The following is a 16,495-nucleotide window of genomic DNA, read 5'->3' as shown; positions in this document are numbered from 1 at the left end:
CCTAGAACCTGGTAGAGTTCCAGTTCTTTCCTTTATTGGGAAAGCTGACTTACACATTTCATCTCAACTTGGGGGCTTGCTTTTGTTATTTGTAAGACAGGAGGACTGAACGAGTAATCTCGGAGATATGTGAGGTGAGTGCAAAGTGACGGATTAATTCAAATGTGTACCAAACGGATTCAACATCTCCCATCTAGATGCACTGCTTACAGAGGCTGTGATGAGAAGAAAAATAAAAAATAAAAAGATTTGCATAAATGGAATAATACAGAATGTCTTCTTTTGTGTCTGGCTACTTAACTCAGCCTATGGTTCTTGACATTCACCCCCCCGTTTCATGTGTGGGTAGTTTGATTCCTTTTATTGTGGTGTAGTATTCTGTTGAGTGAATAAATCATGATTTTGTTTCTCCATTTACTTGTTTAGGGACATTTGGGTTGTTTGCAGTTTGGAGTGATAATGAATAAAACTGCTCTGAACTACGAGCCTACAAGTCCTTTTGTGGACATACGTTTTCTTATCTCTTAGGTAAACATCTAAGTGGAGTGGCTGGGTCAGATGGTAAGCATATATTTAACTTTATAAGAAACTGCCAAACTGTTTTACAAAGTGGTTGGACCATTTTACATTCTCACCAGCGATGAATGAGTACTCCTGTTGCCAACACGTGGGATTTCGTACACCAAATAGTACACTCTCTATGATTCCACTTACTTGAAGTGTGGCAATATGGGAAATGGACCTACAGTGACGGGAGTCAGAGAACTGGTGTTTGTGGGGTCACGGAGGAGGGGAGCATTTACTGCGGATAGGCACGAGGAGTGCTTGCCTCCGTTGGAGCAGTGGTTCCTCAGGTGGAGAAATCAGTCAAAACCCACTGAACTGGGTTCATTCTATTAAAATAGGTTCATTTATTGTGTGGAAATTATACCTAAATCAGCTTGGTTTAAAATGATTTCTAGAACAACAAAAGCATTCACCAATTCATAAAAATCCCTATTCACATGTTTTCTCAACCAGTGGATTCTCCAAGTGCATCTCATCTTTGGGATCATCTGGACATTTCTGGAGACGATCAAGTGGTCCTGTAACTTGGAAAGGGTGGGCTACATGATTTCTGAAGTCCTTCGAGGTTCCAGGCTCCAGATCTTCTATATTGCCTGGCAGATTATTCTGGGATCCTGTCACTAAAGTGCTTAGATCTCACTCTTCTGTGTCCTGATCCTCCCTGAAGCCAATCCGCTCCCCTGATCTGGCTGGCAATGCTGTGTCATCACCGCGAAATCCGTACAGTGTGACCCTGAGCTGCTTTTCTTAGCACCGCCCTCCCCGGCAGCTCTAACAGATGGGTCTATTTCTGGAGCGGAGGTTCTTACAGGAGGCACTCTCTACTCAGAATTAGTGGGCTAGGAATTAAGTCAGCGTGGAGACTGGCAACGGCTTCTTGGTGAGGGCTTTACGGGTTTGTTTCCTTTTCTGTCATTCACAATTTAAAGTGACTCATTGCTTTTTGGTTCTGAAAGATTGAAAACGCGGAGTGGAGCAAATGACGAATTCATTGTTTACTACTGCACAGTAATTACTGAAGCACCTTATGTTAACTCAGCACTTTTTCTCCCCTGACTCGAGATTCTGCCTAGTCCACGGGTGAAATGGCCCATGGCCAAGACACCTATCAAAATAAGTGGAAACGATGAAGGCCTGGGTTTAGTGATTGATTGTCTTTGAGTTGTGGCCGATGTTCTGAAAGGCGGAGTCCTGAGGCAGGTTTCCTTGTACTGCCCCTGCTTTCTGCCCCTGTCACGGTGGCCTCTCTCATTAACCCTTGATAAGTCCAAGGTGGCTCAAGTGGCTGGGGGATGCGGTGTCTTGAGCTGCACCAACACTGATAACAGTCAGTGTGGGGACAGAATGGAGAATGGAGGTGAGTACCCCTTGTCTCCACATGCGTGCTTCTCGAATTTCTATTCAGTCCATTGTCAAGTGGGTGAAAAGGAAAGCAAAATATTAGTACCCAGCAGGCATTGTCTGCATCATCCTCAGAACAATCCCATCGGTGTGGTGCTATCATGATCCATGTTTATAAACGAGGAGACGGGGTCTTAGAGAAGTCAAGCGACTTGCTTATGGTCACCCAAGTATTGGAGCTGGGGTGCCAATTCCAGAGACTGAACTGTTTTATTCTGTTCCGGAACTGGACAAACTCAGAATCCAACAGAATTAGGAATCTGACATGGACAAAAAGTACATATTAATAAGTAGTTATCAGCACTCCTTCATTTTCTAGAGGTCTTCTGGGATTGATGGTTAACTCCCAAGCCTTCCACAGAATTTGTTTTCTTCCAGACTCCCAGAGCGGCTGTAGCTAGGATCACTGCGTCACCTTGTGGTCGTGACGGGAACTGCACGTTCCCTATAGCCCGAGTCCTGGCTTTTCTCTGTGCGGTCCGTCGGTCTGAAATCCCTGAGGAAAATTCAGCTAACACTGGGCTTGACGCAGTTGGCTGGCTGATCTCCAGGACCGGGAGAAAGAAGCCTTTCACTTCCCTTTCTTGCATTCCCACTACTTTGGCTGAAGATCTTCTTAAATGCAATGGGTACTTCATTCAGGAAGTGAGCCCGGCAGCGGACAGCCTGGAGTTCCGTTCTCCGCCCTTGGATTTTTTTCTGAACCCTACGCACCCCAGTCCCACCCTGCCACACGATGTTGGCTGTAGCTGCATCTGATTATTTTCTTTCCGTGTTATTCTCCTCTGTGGGCAGAGGGAAATGTGGATTTCTTGAATTAATTTTCTTCAGGAGTTTCGTCTTTGCTATTTCAGCCAAGCTGATCTTATCTCTGCCACATTATAAACTACAGGACCTTGGGCAAGTCACATAACCTTAAGGAGCCTCTTCTGCAAAATGGGGTAGGAATATGCCAAGGATTGTTGTGATGATTAAATGAAAGGCTTCATTTAAAAGCACATTGTAAACTGTAACAAATTTGCAAATGTAATTGTTCTCTGCAACTGTTTCTTCCTTGCTGCTAGTAGAAAGAGATAATGCCCTGGGGCGTCTGGGTGGCTCAGGTCAAGATCTCAGGGTCCTGGGATTGAGCCCCACTGCAGGCTCTGCTCAACTGGGAGTCTGCGTCTCCCTCTGCCTCTAACCCCTTGCTCCTGCTTTTGTCTCTCTCATGCTGCCTTCTCTCAAATATATAAGTAAAATAAGAGAGAGAGAGAGAGAGATAGTGCCCGGTGTAGGCAATGCATCTCATACTCTCTTCCTCTTTACATAAGAGGAACATGGGTCACCATAAAGGTGAGAGTGAGGTATTCATGTGTGGGGGAGGTGGCAGAAGAGATGAGAGAGCTTTCATAAGGAGGAGGAAGAGCAGGATCACTTCTTCATAATCCCATGGGTGGGTGGGTGGGTGGGGAATGCTGCTTCCACCTCTGTTCAGGGGTCCAAAATGTCTGTTACAGTGTTGCTACCTTCCAGGACACAGGGTTTTAGCGCTTGTACAGCCTCACAACCTTTCTACTTATAGTCAAATTTAATCTTCACCATTATCCGGACAGAGGTTTTATAATAGCTGTTTGCCTGGTTTACAGATGAAGAAGTTGATAATCAAGGAGGTGAGATGATTTTCTTAAACTCTCAGGGTAGCAACGTTGATTTCTGTTCAGTGCTCCTCTTACCACATTCTCTCTTTATACCAGGGAACAGGGTCTCCCAAACTTTTTAAACCACGAGCCACAGTAAGATGCATTTTGCACATTACACACGTAAGTGTATAATTGAAACAAAAGCATCAAGGAACAACACCTCCCCTGATTGAGTGCAATGTATCCTACTCTGTCTTATTCGTTAAAGATGTGCTATTCACTGCTCATTAAATTGACCCAGAGCCCGCTAGTGGACTGAGACCCGCAGTTTGGAAAATACTGATCTAGAAGATTCTCAAACAGTCCCCACAGGAAACGTGACACATCACAATTGCCCATGGTCTCAGATTAGGAATCTGAGGGGTTGAAGAGAAAAAATTAGATGAACTCAGAAAGTTTGACTAACTAGAACATATTGGCAAATGGATTGAGCAAATTAACTTTTAGAAATCTTTTGAAATAGGATTTTTAAAACTCTAAGATAACTGCATCACAGTTACTGTGTTTCTGCCACGTTGTGAGCACAGCGGTTATCACTCTGATCATTACGGCCTCTTTCCACATCAGTGTCCACCTGCCCAATTTCCAACCTTAAATGAAGTGGCTACACCTCCATTCTCAGGACCTCCATTCTCTGCATTGTGCCTGATGGGTGCACAATAAATATTGGTTCTCTTAATAAATAAAAAAATGATTAGCAACCATCCCACATTCTCATTACTCTCACTAGTCAATGTAACTTGAAGTTAAAAAGGCAAGGACTTGATCCATGTAAGAGCCATGACTTGAAACTGATTTTTCCAAAGGGAAAAATCATAAAGAAAGAGGTTGAACAGGGGCGCCTGGGTGGCTCAGTGGGTTAAAGCCTCTGCCTTCAGCTCAGGTCATGATCTCAGGATCCTGGGATAGAGCCCTGCATGGGGCTCTCTGCTCAGCAGGGAGCCTGCTCCCCCCCCCCCCCGCCTGCCTCTCTGCCTACTTGTGGTCTCTGTCAAATAAATAGATAGAATCTTTGAAAAAAAATTTTTTTTTAAAAAGAAAGAGGTTGAACATGTCTTTTATTCATGCATTTATTCCTGTTATCCAGCATCCTGCAGAATGGGTCTGTGTCCTTCAAATAAAGCCACTTTGTAATTAAGCCCCCTGCCCCTTTTCCTTTGGTGACTTGTCTATCCCCTAGCTTAGTTAAAGCCTATAAAATCTACAAGTCTGACCAATGCAACTTAATAGTAATGCAAGAGTGTGAGTTTTGGCTCCTGGCTACATTAGAAACGAAAGGCTGTGGCAGGTTTTCAGCAGTGCACCCTACAAGCTGGGGTGTGGTGGGGGGGGTGTTCCTGGGCCAGAGTCCTCGCCATAATGCCAGGACCTACTGGATGAGATCACACAGATGAGCTCAGAGAGAAAGTCTGTGCAGCCAGAGGCAAAAGGACAAGACTTTGGGTCCACAGGGTCCACATGGCTGTCTTGCCTGCAGGTTCCCACTGACACAGGTGGCAGCTTCTCTCCCTGACGAGTCAAGCAAAGACTCAGATTCCCCGGGGGACCCACAGGAGGCTGGAGCAACTCCAGCCCCCCTGCCCCACGGAGAGGTGTGTGAAACAGCAAGCCTTCATGCCACCGCCTCTGGGAAGGACAGGAGACTGCAGGAATGCTCTGTTCTCCGAGAAGAGAGTGTGCTTATACAATGTCCACTGTCACACATGCCGAAGGATGCTAAGAGAGATGCAGGGAGGGACAGTTGGATCCATGCCATCTCTTTGTTTTGCTCTTTGAAATGAATTGGGGGGATAAAAAAGGTTGCACTGCAGCCCTCAAGGTTTGGCTTTGGATTTTTATTTGTGAATTACCATGAATAATGAAGCTACTGATAACCAATTAAAAGACTAAAATGTAAAATAATGGTTTCATATATATATATATGTACATACATACATATATATATAGTGATTTGAAAAATAATGTTAAAGTGTTTTCTAGATATAGTAGTATGACTTTATTCCAGGAAATAGAAATTCTTTTGAAAAATTGGGAGCCAACATAATGATTTAAATGTATGTGAAGAAAATGAAAAGAATGTGAGCTGGAGGTCCAGGCAGACTTGTGTTTGAATGACAGCTCTGGCCCTTTCTAACCTGCATGACAGGGGTGAGGTGAATGCAAAACCCCTTGATTGTCAACCTCCTCATATCAAAATGGGAAAATAATACTTATGGTGCAGGACTGCTGTGAGGATTACATAAAGCTATAATCAGGGGCTCAGTGGGTTAAAGCCTCTGCCTTTGGCTCAGGTCATGATTCCAGGGTCCTGGGATTGAGCCCCATATCGGGCTCCCTGCTTGGCAGGGAGCCTGCTTCCCCGCTGGGCAGGGAGCCTGCCTCCCCCTCTCTCTCCCTACCTGCCTCTCTGCCTACTTGTGATCTCTCTGTCAAATAAGTAAATAAATAAACAAAAATCTAAAAAAAAAGATAAAAGCTATAATCACTTAACTTATTAAATCAATTCATTAGTTCTCCTTTTTCTCTTTTAATGGAGCAAATATGTACTTTTTAGTATCTAAATACACACATATGTTTATATGTCATCTGGCACGTATGTTTCTACTGGTTTTATAAAAATAAGGCACAAAATATTCTTCCCAACAACGCTTTGGGGCTTACTGAAGCAGAAAAGAGAAAAATATAATACCAATTTTATTTTACAGATGAAAAAATTAAGTCCCAACGAGAGAGTGAGTTAATTACCAAACCAAGCCTGAAGTACAATTTTCTAACTTCTGAATGCTGGTTAGTCGTAGAATACCTGATGTTAATTCCTATCCCAGTGCAACAACTGACAGGGGATGGGGTCGGTGGGCGGGAAGGGGATGTGTTCTTGGAAGAAACATTCTCAATGACTTGGTCATTTTTGTTTTTAATCATGAGCCTTCATTTATTTTGAACCGTCAGAGAACATCAGAGGGGAGCAGGGGCCGGTTCGGTCTGCCCCACCCGGCGTGGGGTGGAGGAGAGCCGCATCAGCCCCCCTAGGCTCACACAGGCCCTTGGAAGGTGGACATTCCTGCAACCCAAACCCAAACACGGTGTGGCCCACACACCAACCTTTCTTTTCCTGGGGATGGGCTCGTCAAAGAGCAGGTTGCTGGCCTCCGCCTCATCGATGCCGTCGTCCGGCGGCGGCTGCGGCGCGGGGCTACGGAAGGGCTTGAAGCTGTCGGCGGACAGCGGCGGCGACGGGGTGGACGGGTTGGACTGGTCGCTGGGGGCGCTCCAGCTCCAGTAGCCGCTGCTGCTGCTGGAAGGCACGCCTCCTCCCTCCTTCCAGGATCCGCTGAGGCCCTCTGTCCGTGCACACAAACACAGTGTCAGTAGGAGCCTGGGCTGCACCGGGGGTGGGTCGCGGGCAATGGGGGCAACGGGGGACTTGATGCTCTGCTCATGAAAGCGCTTGCAGCCCACTCAACAGTTTGCAACGGCTGGGGATGTAAGATGTACTCTGAACCTCAAAAAACCAAAAAAATCCGCGTTGCTTTACAGTTTATAAACATGTAGCTATTTTCATCACACAACAGGTTTTTCTCAGTTTTTTGATGTGTGGTGTTTTGTTCAACACTAGTTTCTCAGGATAACAGTGGAGATTAGATGAAAATAAGAAAAAAAAAAGAAGATGTTCTTGTTTACAAAGTCTGGGGAGCTCCTGCCTTTCTAAGAAAGAACTCATCCGCAGCTGTCTTCCCCACCCCCATCCCTGATTTTAACTTTTCAAAAGAAATTTCTCATAGGTCTGTGATCCTTGCATTACGCTTATAGAACAAGTCTCAGATTGAAGAGTCAAAGGGACTAATTTCCAGATAGTTACCTACGGCCATCTACCTTATACTAACAGCTGCTTATTCTAACAAATAACAGTGCCTTTCAACTGGTGAGTGTTTTACATCTCACGGAGATCCTTCACAGGATCTCGTGCATTCTCACGACATCTGGGTCTCAGAGTAAGGACAGTCATGCCTAATTTACAGACAGAGATCGTGAGGCAGCTGGAAGTTCAGTGACTTGCTGCATGACTGGTGTGTAACTCGGGTGGGTGCTGGGCCCAAACCCTGGTCTACCCATTGGTCTTCTCCTTCACACGTGTGTTGTGAACAGCCTCTTTTGTCTCTAGCAAAACTGAGGTCAGAGGAGGATTTATTGGTAATAATTCCTGGTAAGATTGGTGTTGAATTTTACCTTTCCACCTGTGGGGAAACATTATAAAATGTTTGCTAATGTACAGAGACCTTTGCCCAGTTAGAATGTCTTGGGCCTGTCCTCATGCAATGAATGTCTTCCACAAACCACTGAAGATTTGTTTTACCTTTCAAGATGCCCAATCTTAATGAGCATTTGTATAATTCTTTCTTTTTTTTTTCAAAGATTTTATTTATTTATTTGACAGAGATATAGAGCGAGAGAGGGAACACAAGCAGGGGGAGTGGGAGAGGGAGACGCAGGCTCTCGGCCGAGCAGGGAGCCCAACACGGGGCTCGATCTCAGGACCCTGGGATCATGACCCAAGCAGAAGGCAGACGCTTAACGACTGAGCCACCCAGGCACCCCTCTACTTTCTTTTTAAAGGATGATTTCTCCTTCATATTTATGTACATTTTGAATATATTAAAGCTATATTCTAAGTACAAAGGAGAAAAAGTCTCAAAATGCCTCATTAAAAAATGTTGCTAATGGGGCACCTGGGTGGCTCAGTCGTTAAGCGTCTTCCTTCAGTTCAGGTCGTGATCCCTGGGGCCTGGGCTCTAGGCCCGTGTTGTTGGGCTCCCTGCTCAGCGGGGAGTCTGCTTCTCCCTCTCCCTCTGCCCCTGCTTGTGTTCCATCTCTCACTGTATCTCTCTCTGTCAAATAAATAAATAAAATCTTAAAAAAAAATGTTGCTTACGTCTATGTAATTCGTAATGAAGGGAAACGGTAGACTAGCATTCAAGGAGAAACTTCTTAACCACCTTCACATAATTAGAGTGCTAGCGTATTCCTCAGCTACGTCAGATGAAGAGTTCTCTTGGTGGACCGAAGTTTGAGGCGGAAATAGCAGAGGAAGTTCCCCATCTCATTAAAGCAAAGGCTCTGACAGAATCCAGGGGTCATTTATACAGGCTCATACCTCGCCAGCCGCAACAAAACCAAATTAGCATCTCACCCCCACAGTCTACACAGAGACTGATGCACTGACAGGACCGAGTCCCCGACTGTAAATAAGAAAGCTCCATTCAATACAACACGACTTCAAGAGGAGCCTCATGTAAGGCCTTAGGTAATATTACCTGGTGTGACAGACTCACTTGGCAGGCTTATGAGGCTTATAAACATACTGTAGAAAACACTGCAAAATAAAATAAGTTCATGGTGCTAGATGTGTCACCGGCCTAGGTATGAAGAATTGAATTTATTTTGAAAACCAGCCATTATTACAGTGTGGTTACATTGCTTCATGGCAATGCCAAAAGTTAATTTGCTTACTTGGGAATGGCCTTTCCCTTAGAAACACTACTTAAACAGAAAGATAATGTGATATAGAAATAAACTTTTCAGAAAAAAGTCAGAACCAGTTCAGAGTGTTTATCAGAGAACATTGTCTTCTTTGCTTAAACAAATATTTGCCAAATTGTAGGCACACACTGCTGGTCTCTTACTCTCTTTGCATACCGCATCCTGACAAAACGATCCTTCTCAGACACAGAAAAGGAACACGACAGTTTTCGAAACCTCATTGACATGCAGTAATCCTGGACATAGTCTTTATTTCTAAAAAAATTAATAATTCCTTCATTTTCATAAACTACTTTCCCTTTTTAAAAATTTGCTTCCTGTTGCAGACTAAATGAGAGATAATAGACAATTTGGGATTGTTAGTTGGGTAGTTCTTTTTTAAACCATAACAAACACTGAATTATTTTCTTTGTAACAATGTTAACAAAAGTTTTCATTGAAGAAGCGAAAAGTTTCTTTTGATTTGAACTTTTAATACAAAGGAACATTAAAGATGTTCTCGATTAAAAAAGAACACAATGGTAAAAATGATGATTAGAGCAAAAAAAAATACTTTTTCTCCTCTGTGATTCTTTTTTCCCTCTAATGGGTCTTGGAGATGCTATTTTGCGTTTACTGTAATCTTTCTTCAGCGGCATTGCCAAGCTGAGAAAGGTAAGTCAGGATACCTGTTTGCCAAGAAGCCCAGAGAAGAAGGCCAGGTCATTCAATAGGAATGGTCAGGCTCATTTTAAGAGCACCCTATACCCCAGTTGGATTGGGGTAAGCATGGGGGAGGACCCACTGGATAGCCAACGTATTCATTTTCACAACTCATGCTGATAACCAAATGGTGTGTGAACTGTAGCTCAGTCCCATAATTGACTAGGCTGGCTTTAAAGAGAAGGTTTCATTCGGTGGTCTCAGTGCACTGGATTTCAGTGACCTGGCTTCTGCCCAGGGGTGGTCCACTGGGAAGGCTCTTACCAAAACCACCAGTGACCTTCTACTTGATACAGAATTCAGTCATGAGAAGGACTCATGACTGACCTTCTGAGGCATCAGAGGCTCTCCTTGAAACATGCTTTTCCCTTGACTTGCATGAACCACACTCTCCTGGTTCTCCTCTACATTGTTGGTGACCCTTCAGGTCCCCTCAGGCTCTTTAGCCTCTGCTGGTCCCTTATAGGATGACAGGCCATACCAGCCCCCTTAGCCACCTTCTCATCATACTCTGTCTCTACACAGTGCCCTCGAGGCGATCTCATCTCTTCACCTGGCTTTGCAATGATGCCTTCCAGTCCTGCACCATCAGCCCAGGTCTCTCTCTTGTTATGGACCCAAATCTCCACCAGACAAGGACCCTTGAAAGGTTTTGCCTACTAAACATGTTCCAAACTGGACCTTCACCTTCTTCAGCAACCCCACCTCTTGCCCTAACAGTCACCCAAAGATCTATGTCCCTGCTCTGCTCCCTATCTCCGGGAGGGGCCTCCTCCTGAAGCACATGGATAGCCTGGAAGTCACCCTTGTCACTCCCTTTCTTTCATTCTCTCTGTCCATCATCACCACGTCCTGCCAATTCTGCCTCCTCCATGTTTCTCAGTTATGTCCTCTTCATCCCCGCTGTGACCACCAAGGTCCAGGACACCCATATGGTCTTGTTTTTTGTATTTGTTTGGAATCCTAATCATAATGTTCCAGTGCCTGTCCCTTAATAGATACCCTGTAGACTCAGATTAATGTTCAAACTCCTAGCCAGGAACACATGGCTTCTCTTGATTGATAGTGGGTCAAGCTCTCCAACTTCATCTCCTGCTGCCCTCCTGATATATCTTATTGAATTATATATGTCAATATTATATCATGACTAAGATAGCAGATCTGGAAGCAGAAAAATACGGGATGGAGTTTCAGCTCTGCTGTTTACAAGTTAGTTAATCCTCATGTGCCTCGGTTTATTCATCTGTGAAACAGTGATAATAACATAGAGTTTTTGTGAGAATTATATGAGATGAAGTAAGCTTAGAACTTGGCATATAATAAGTGCTGAATAAATGCTAGCCATTAATATGACTGATGGGGTTCCTTCCCCATCGGAATTGTACAATATGAATGATTGATTATGGACATTGTTTTCAAACCATCTAGCATGCTACCCAATAAATATATATTGAATGAATGAATGGACTGCATACTTCTATTTGATTAATATTATTATTCTATTAGGATAGTACTTTTTCAAAATATTTAATATTCGGAGTTCTTTGATCCAACTACTGGTCTAATTAAACAGAAATAATGCTGGTGAAAATAACTTTATTGGCCTAACCTCCATTTACCTGGGAAAAAAGAAGTATGAGCACTAAAAAATGTGTTCTGGAAAGGTGCTGGAGCTCAGTACATGTGAGCTGAATGGATGTATGTATGAATGAGATGCTGGGAGGTCTCTGGGAAGATGAGGAAGAAGATGATAGCTGTGAGGTCTCCCTTTCTTCCAGTTTCCCTTGCTTTCTGCTACTGAGGGGTGGTTAAACTGTTTATTATGTGTGTGTTAGAAATGAGATCCTTCAAAGAGGGGCTCTGCTCTTGGTGTCAGGGAGCCCTCCCCTAGGTCCCGTACCCCAGGCTTACCATTCGGCCGCACAGGTGGGCTCCGAACCAAAGGGCTGGTGGACAAGCTGGTTAGTACCATTGCTGCTGTCACCTTGTCCATGTCCAGTTCCTCTGAGGATTTCCTGTAAAACAGAGGGGACATTGTTACCTGTGCTCATTCCGTGTCTATTGTGATCTATTATGGGCTATGTGCCCCACATGTACAATGTGTCCCACGCTACTACACACTTATTCCTTTAACTTAGCCCCATAAAAGCCAAACTTTTCTCAGCTTTATTGTATAGATCAGGAATTCTGCCGAGGTCCAGAGGTTATGATCCAGTCAAAATCCTATAGTATGAGGAAGGGAAGGATTCCTCATTGGATAGTCACCTAACAAATACTTACTGAGAGTGTGCTCTAAGATAGACCTTGTTCTAGGCACAGCTGCGGTATGGTGAACAATGGACAAGGCTGGTGGGGAGAAACACAATTACTGGGAAACAAACAAAAAGGAACAGAATAATTCATGATAGTGACAAGTGCTGTGAAGTGCATGAACAGGTTGACGTGACAGTGATGGACGGTGGCTGCACTTAAGGTGGTCAAGAAAGGTTTCTCTGGAAGGTGACACCTGAGGTGAAGTGTGAAGGGGGGCGGTCAGTTCTGAGGAAGTAAGGAAATGCCCTCCAAGCAGAAGGGACAACTGTCAAAAGGCTAGATGGTGGGATTGGGTGCTGGGTATTTGAAGAGCGTCCCACTTTGGGTGAGAAGGGGACAAGGGTGCAGAGCTGGTCACGTCGGGTCCTTTGCGCATGGGAACTGTTTCAATTTTATTCTAAGTGGAATGGGAAATCACTGGAAGGTTTTGAGCAGCCCTAGTGACATAATATGATTAAAAATAATTACCTGAGCTGCTCTACGGAGAATGGATTTTAGGGAAGGCAGACTCAAGGCAGGGAGGCCATTTAGGAGGTAATTGCTTGGAGTCTGGACACAAGAGGAGACAGTGGCTTGCGCTGGGGAGGGGGAGAGTGGCACCTGCTCTGTCAGGTCTGGCTGGTGCCCTGAGGGTGGGAGATGGGCAAAGGGGAGCAATCCAGGGTGGTTGTCAGGCAGTCTGGCTTGAGCACTGACTAAAGCCATTTACTGAAATGGGAGATGGTGGAGGAGAAATGCGATTAGAGGTGTTTAAACCCCAGTGCCCTGCTTTCCTACACTTTCCTACAGGAAGGACAGGGGGCATCCTGATAGTTACCATGTTGTTAAAGTGAAGAGCCATTGGGCATCATTCACTGAGATGAAGAGATTACTCTGGTTCATTAATTTTTGGCCAGTTAACCCCGCGTGAAGGGTCATAAGATAACGATCATTGTGGACTGAAGTCAGCTTGTTGAAGCTTATTTAAATAAAGAAGTTAATATCAAGAAGCAAAAATTTACACGGTACCTTGGAATCAGATAAATTGTACCACCTCCTGAGAGACGAACAGTTTCAAATTAGAGAATAGTTGAAGAAGTATGACAGGGCATTAATAAACCATATTGACAAATGAATGTCACATTGACAAATGTGGCTTTTATTCAAGGCGTGCTCTATAATTTTTAAAGCAGTAAACTCTTAGGGATAGAAACTTTATAGCATCACTTCCCAACACGCTGGGAAAAGAGATTCTTAAATTGGAGGGAAAAAAATCAAATTGTTCCCAAATTTGGGGGCACTACTCAGTTAATTTCATCATGAAGTTATAAAGATTATTATAACTTGGTTCTTCAATGTCCACGATGACACTGAATTACTAAACAAAGCTTACTCTTTCAATCCAAGGTGCCAAAAGATGAGAATCTTTCAAATTTTCTTCTATAGTTCTTCTCAAATCACCTTACCTGCTTACTCGGCAAACTGTTCTATCTAAAGACAAATCACTTTTTTTTTTTTTTCAGAAAATGGCAATTAAATGCTTCTAGAAAGCAAGCTTGAGAGTACACAGTGAAATTCACTTAGCAAGAGTTTTCAAGACAACCTCATACGCTGAGAGAAAAACCCACTCATTCATCTGGCACACAATTAAAAGATTTCACAATATCCATTATTTACATGATCCTCATACTTGGGAGTAAAGATGATGCCAGTTTCTTACAGACACAAAGGCTCCTGAAACAGCACCAGGGAAAGAACTTAAAGTGCCTTAAGGTAATTTTGAGTGTTTTGTTGGTTCAATCTCCCTATGTAGTCATGGTCACAGGGGGAAGGAGTAATTGGAGGCCTTGAAGGAGAAAGGTTTGTTCTATATCCTGCTATGTGGACCCTCGGGCTCCTCTGACCGGCTGCCCTCCCCAGAGTCCAGCTGTCAGGATCACTCCATGCCAATGGGGGGCACACATGAGCAGGCTGCTTGTCATCTCCTTCAAGACTGAATTACAGGAGAGGCTGACTTCTCTTTCTGTCAGCCTTCTCTTCCTCTTATTAACAAAAGGCTTGAGAACCAGAATAAGCAGCCATGAGCTTGGCAAAGGGAAATGGCATGACTGTAGGGAAAAGGTCCCCTTGCCCTCTGCCCTGATTCTAAAGGGACTCGCTGTACAGGCACGCCTTTCCCTCTCTTACATCTTGGTCTCGGGGACCTTTATTTTTCCTTCTTCAATCTGCTTTGTATCTTTTCGGGGTTTTTTTTTTTTTTTTTTTTGCACATCTAAGGCGAACATTTTTGTTTAAGAGGTCTAAATGATAATTAACTCAAAAGCTGATTTTTGTGTTTTTTTTTTTTTTTAAACATGAACATCAACTGAGAATGTGTCACTAGAAAATAACCATGAGAGACTCTTAACTATAGGAAACGAACTGAGGGTTGTTGGACGGGTGGATGGGCTAACTGGGTGACAGGCATTAAGGAGGGCACGTGGGAGCAGTGGGTTTTATATGCAACTGAATTCTACATCTGAAACTAAAGGTTTCTATAGTAAACTAATGGTATACTATATGTTGATTAATTGAATTATAATTTTAAAAGAAGAGAATATGCATTTTTTTTGTATTGCCAAAGTTTACCACTACATTTCAAAACAATTATTGAGTGTCATAAACTGGATTTCTGATGAACAGTGAAAAGAGGAATAAACATTTAAATAATCAGAGCAGTTTTGCATTTGGATTACTTTTGACTGTCCCACTGGTTCTGGAGGTCACTGACAACAACAGTAACCCAAAATCAAAAGAATACATTATTCCTGATTCATTTAACCTGTATCTCTCTGGGAGTATTTTTATCTTGCTACATGAAATGTTACCAGATGATATGGTCTTGTGCTGAGTTGTGTTTTTGTTTTTATCTTTGTTTAATTTCTTTTGGTACAGTACTATCTAATTACTGATTAATTGGTGCTGCAAATTCAGATCCTTATAATTAAACATGATGAGATGATATACAAAGTAGAATTCGTTACACTTTGAGAAAACTGCTGCAAAGGCCTTCTGGTAGATTAAGAGTTGTTGAGGGGGGGAAAAAAACCCTCTAGAGGTTAAATATTCTTTCCTAATTTTAAATTAAATTTAAATCTACTGTTGAGTACCTTATCAACCACATGTTTGGAAAAGGCTGAGGCCTTTCTCAATTTTTTTTTCCCCATTTAATCTTTCTTCCCAGACTTAGTTGAGTTTTATGGAACTTAATAATATTTAGAACTATTTTTAAATAATAGTAATATTTGTTGTCATTCTATACGTGATTTGTCCCCCAGGTTGACCTGGCTTGGAAGGATGAGTAGGATTTCAAGATGAGAGATTCACATTTCAGGCAAGTCTTTGTCTTGCGATATGCTTAGGAGTCCTTATTTGAAGGATGTAGTAGGTGATGAGAGAGGACAGAGCCTGGGCCAGTTCCTTGGGCCTCATGTGCCAGGCTAAGTGATTTATCATATTCTTTTAAACAGAGAGAAGCCATTGGCAATTCATGAACCTGGGAAAGAGACAGATAATCAATCTATCTCTAGTTTAGAAATGGATCAAAATTGAAAATGTGTGGAAGGGGAAGAAACTAAGGGTAGGCTATTTAGCTATTTTTAGTTAGGTCTTAACTCAAACCAAAAGTGTCAGACGAAGTAACAACTATTCCTCTGTGAAAAGAGTCTTTAGTCTATGAGTACAGAACTCCCTTGATATGTGCTAAGGATGTGTCCTGGAGTTTTCTGAGAGAGGGGATAAAGGTAATGGGTAAGAGTGCAGGCTCTGGAATTAGATCATGTGGCTTCTAGTCTACTCTCTGCCATTACTAGCTGTGTGACCTTTGGTGAATCACTTGACATCTCTGATTCTTGTTTCTTTATCTGTAAAAGGGGGATAAAAATAGATCTGTTGAGAAGATTACATGAGTAAACATGCAGGGCACCAGCACAGAGCCTCACCCATTGTCAGATATCCATAGATGTTAGTTAGCTATTATTAACCTTCGCATTCACGAACACACCCACAGCATACATCTCCCGTGAAAGAGGACAGTATCAGATTGCTTCACTTGGCCTTCTTAATAGGCACCAGCACTAGCAGCTGTTGCTTTCTTTTGGGGGGTGGGATGGGGGGGGTATTTTTCATAAAGAAAAGAACTGTTTGAAGTTCTCAGGAATTCCTCCATAAGAGGTGGCAACTGGCACATGCAGGAGCAGCTGCTGGGTCCCTCGAGAGCTTCACGTTGATGCCTTGGCAACCAGACAGCTCATGACGTCATGGCCCCCGAGGTC

The 16,495-nt window shown here is 43.3% G+C and overlaps 1 protein-coding gene across 1 annotated transcript in view; it reads right to left on the bottom strand.

Annotated features, from left to right (window-relative positions):
• ZNF704 (zinc finger protein 704) overlaps nucleotides 1–16,495 on the bottom strand; it is a 228,215-nt gene that overhangs the window by 26,809 nt on the left and 184,911 nt on the right. The window contains exons 3-4 of the mRNA XM_080800649.1: nucleotides 11,802–11,905; nucleotides 6,753–6,991 (exon numbers count right to left, since the gene is read on the bottom strand). Coding sequence (XP_080656775.1) covers nucleotides 6,753–6,991; nucleotides 11,802–11,905 — 343 coding nt within the window. The remainder of the gene's footprint in view (nucleotides 1–6,752; nucleotides 6,992–11,801; nucleotides 11,906–16,495) is intronic.

This window comes from Martes martes, assembly GCF_963455335.1.
Source record: "Martes martes genome assembly, chromosome: 4".
Taxonomy (NCBI): domain Eukaryota; kingdom Metazoa; phylum Chordata; class Mammalia; order Carnivora; family Mustelidae; genus Martes; species Martes martes.
The sequence above is the reverse complement of the archived record's forward strand: the minus strand, read 5'-3'. Positions and strand labels throughout refer to the sequence as shown.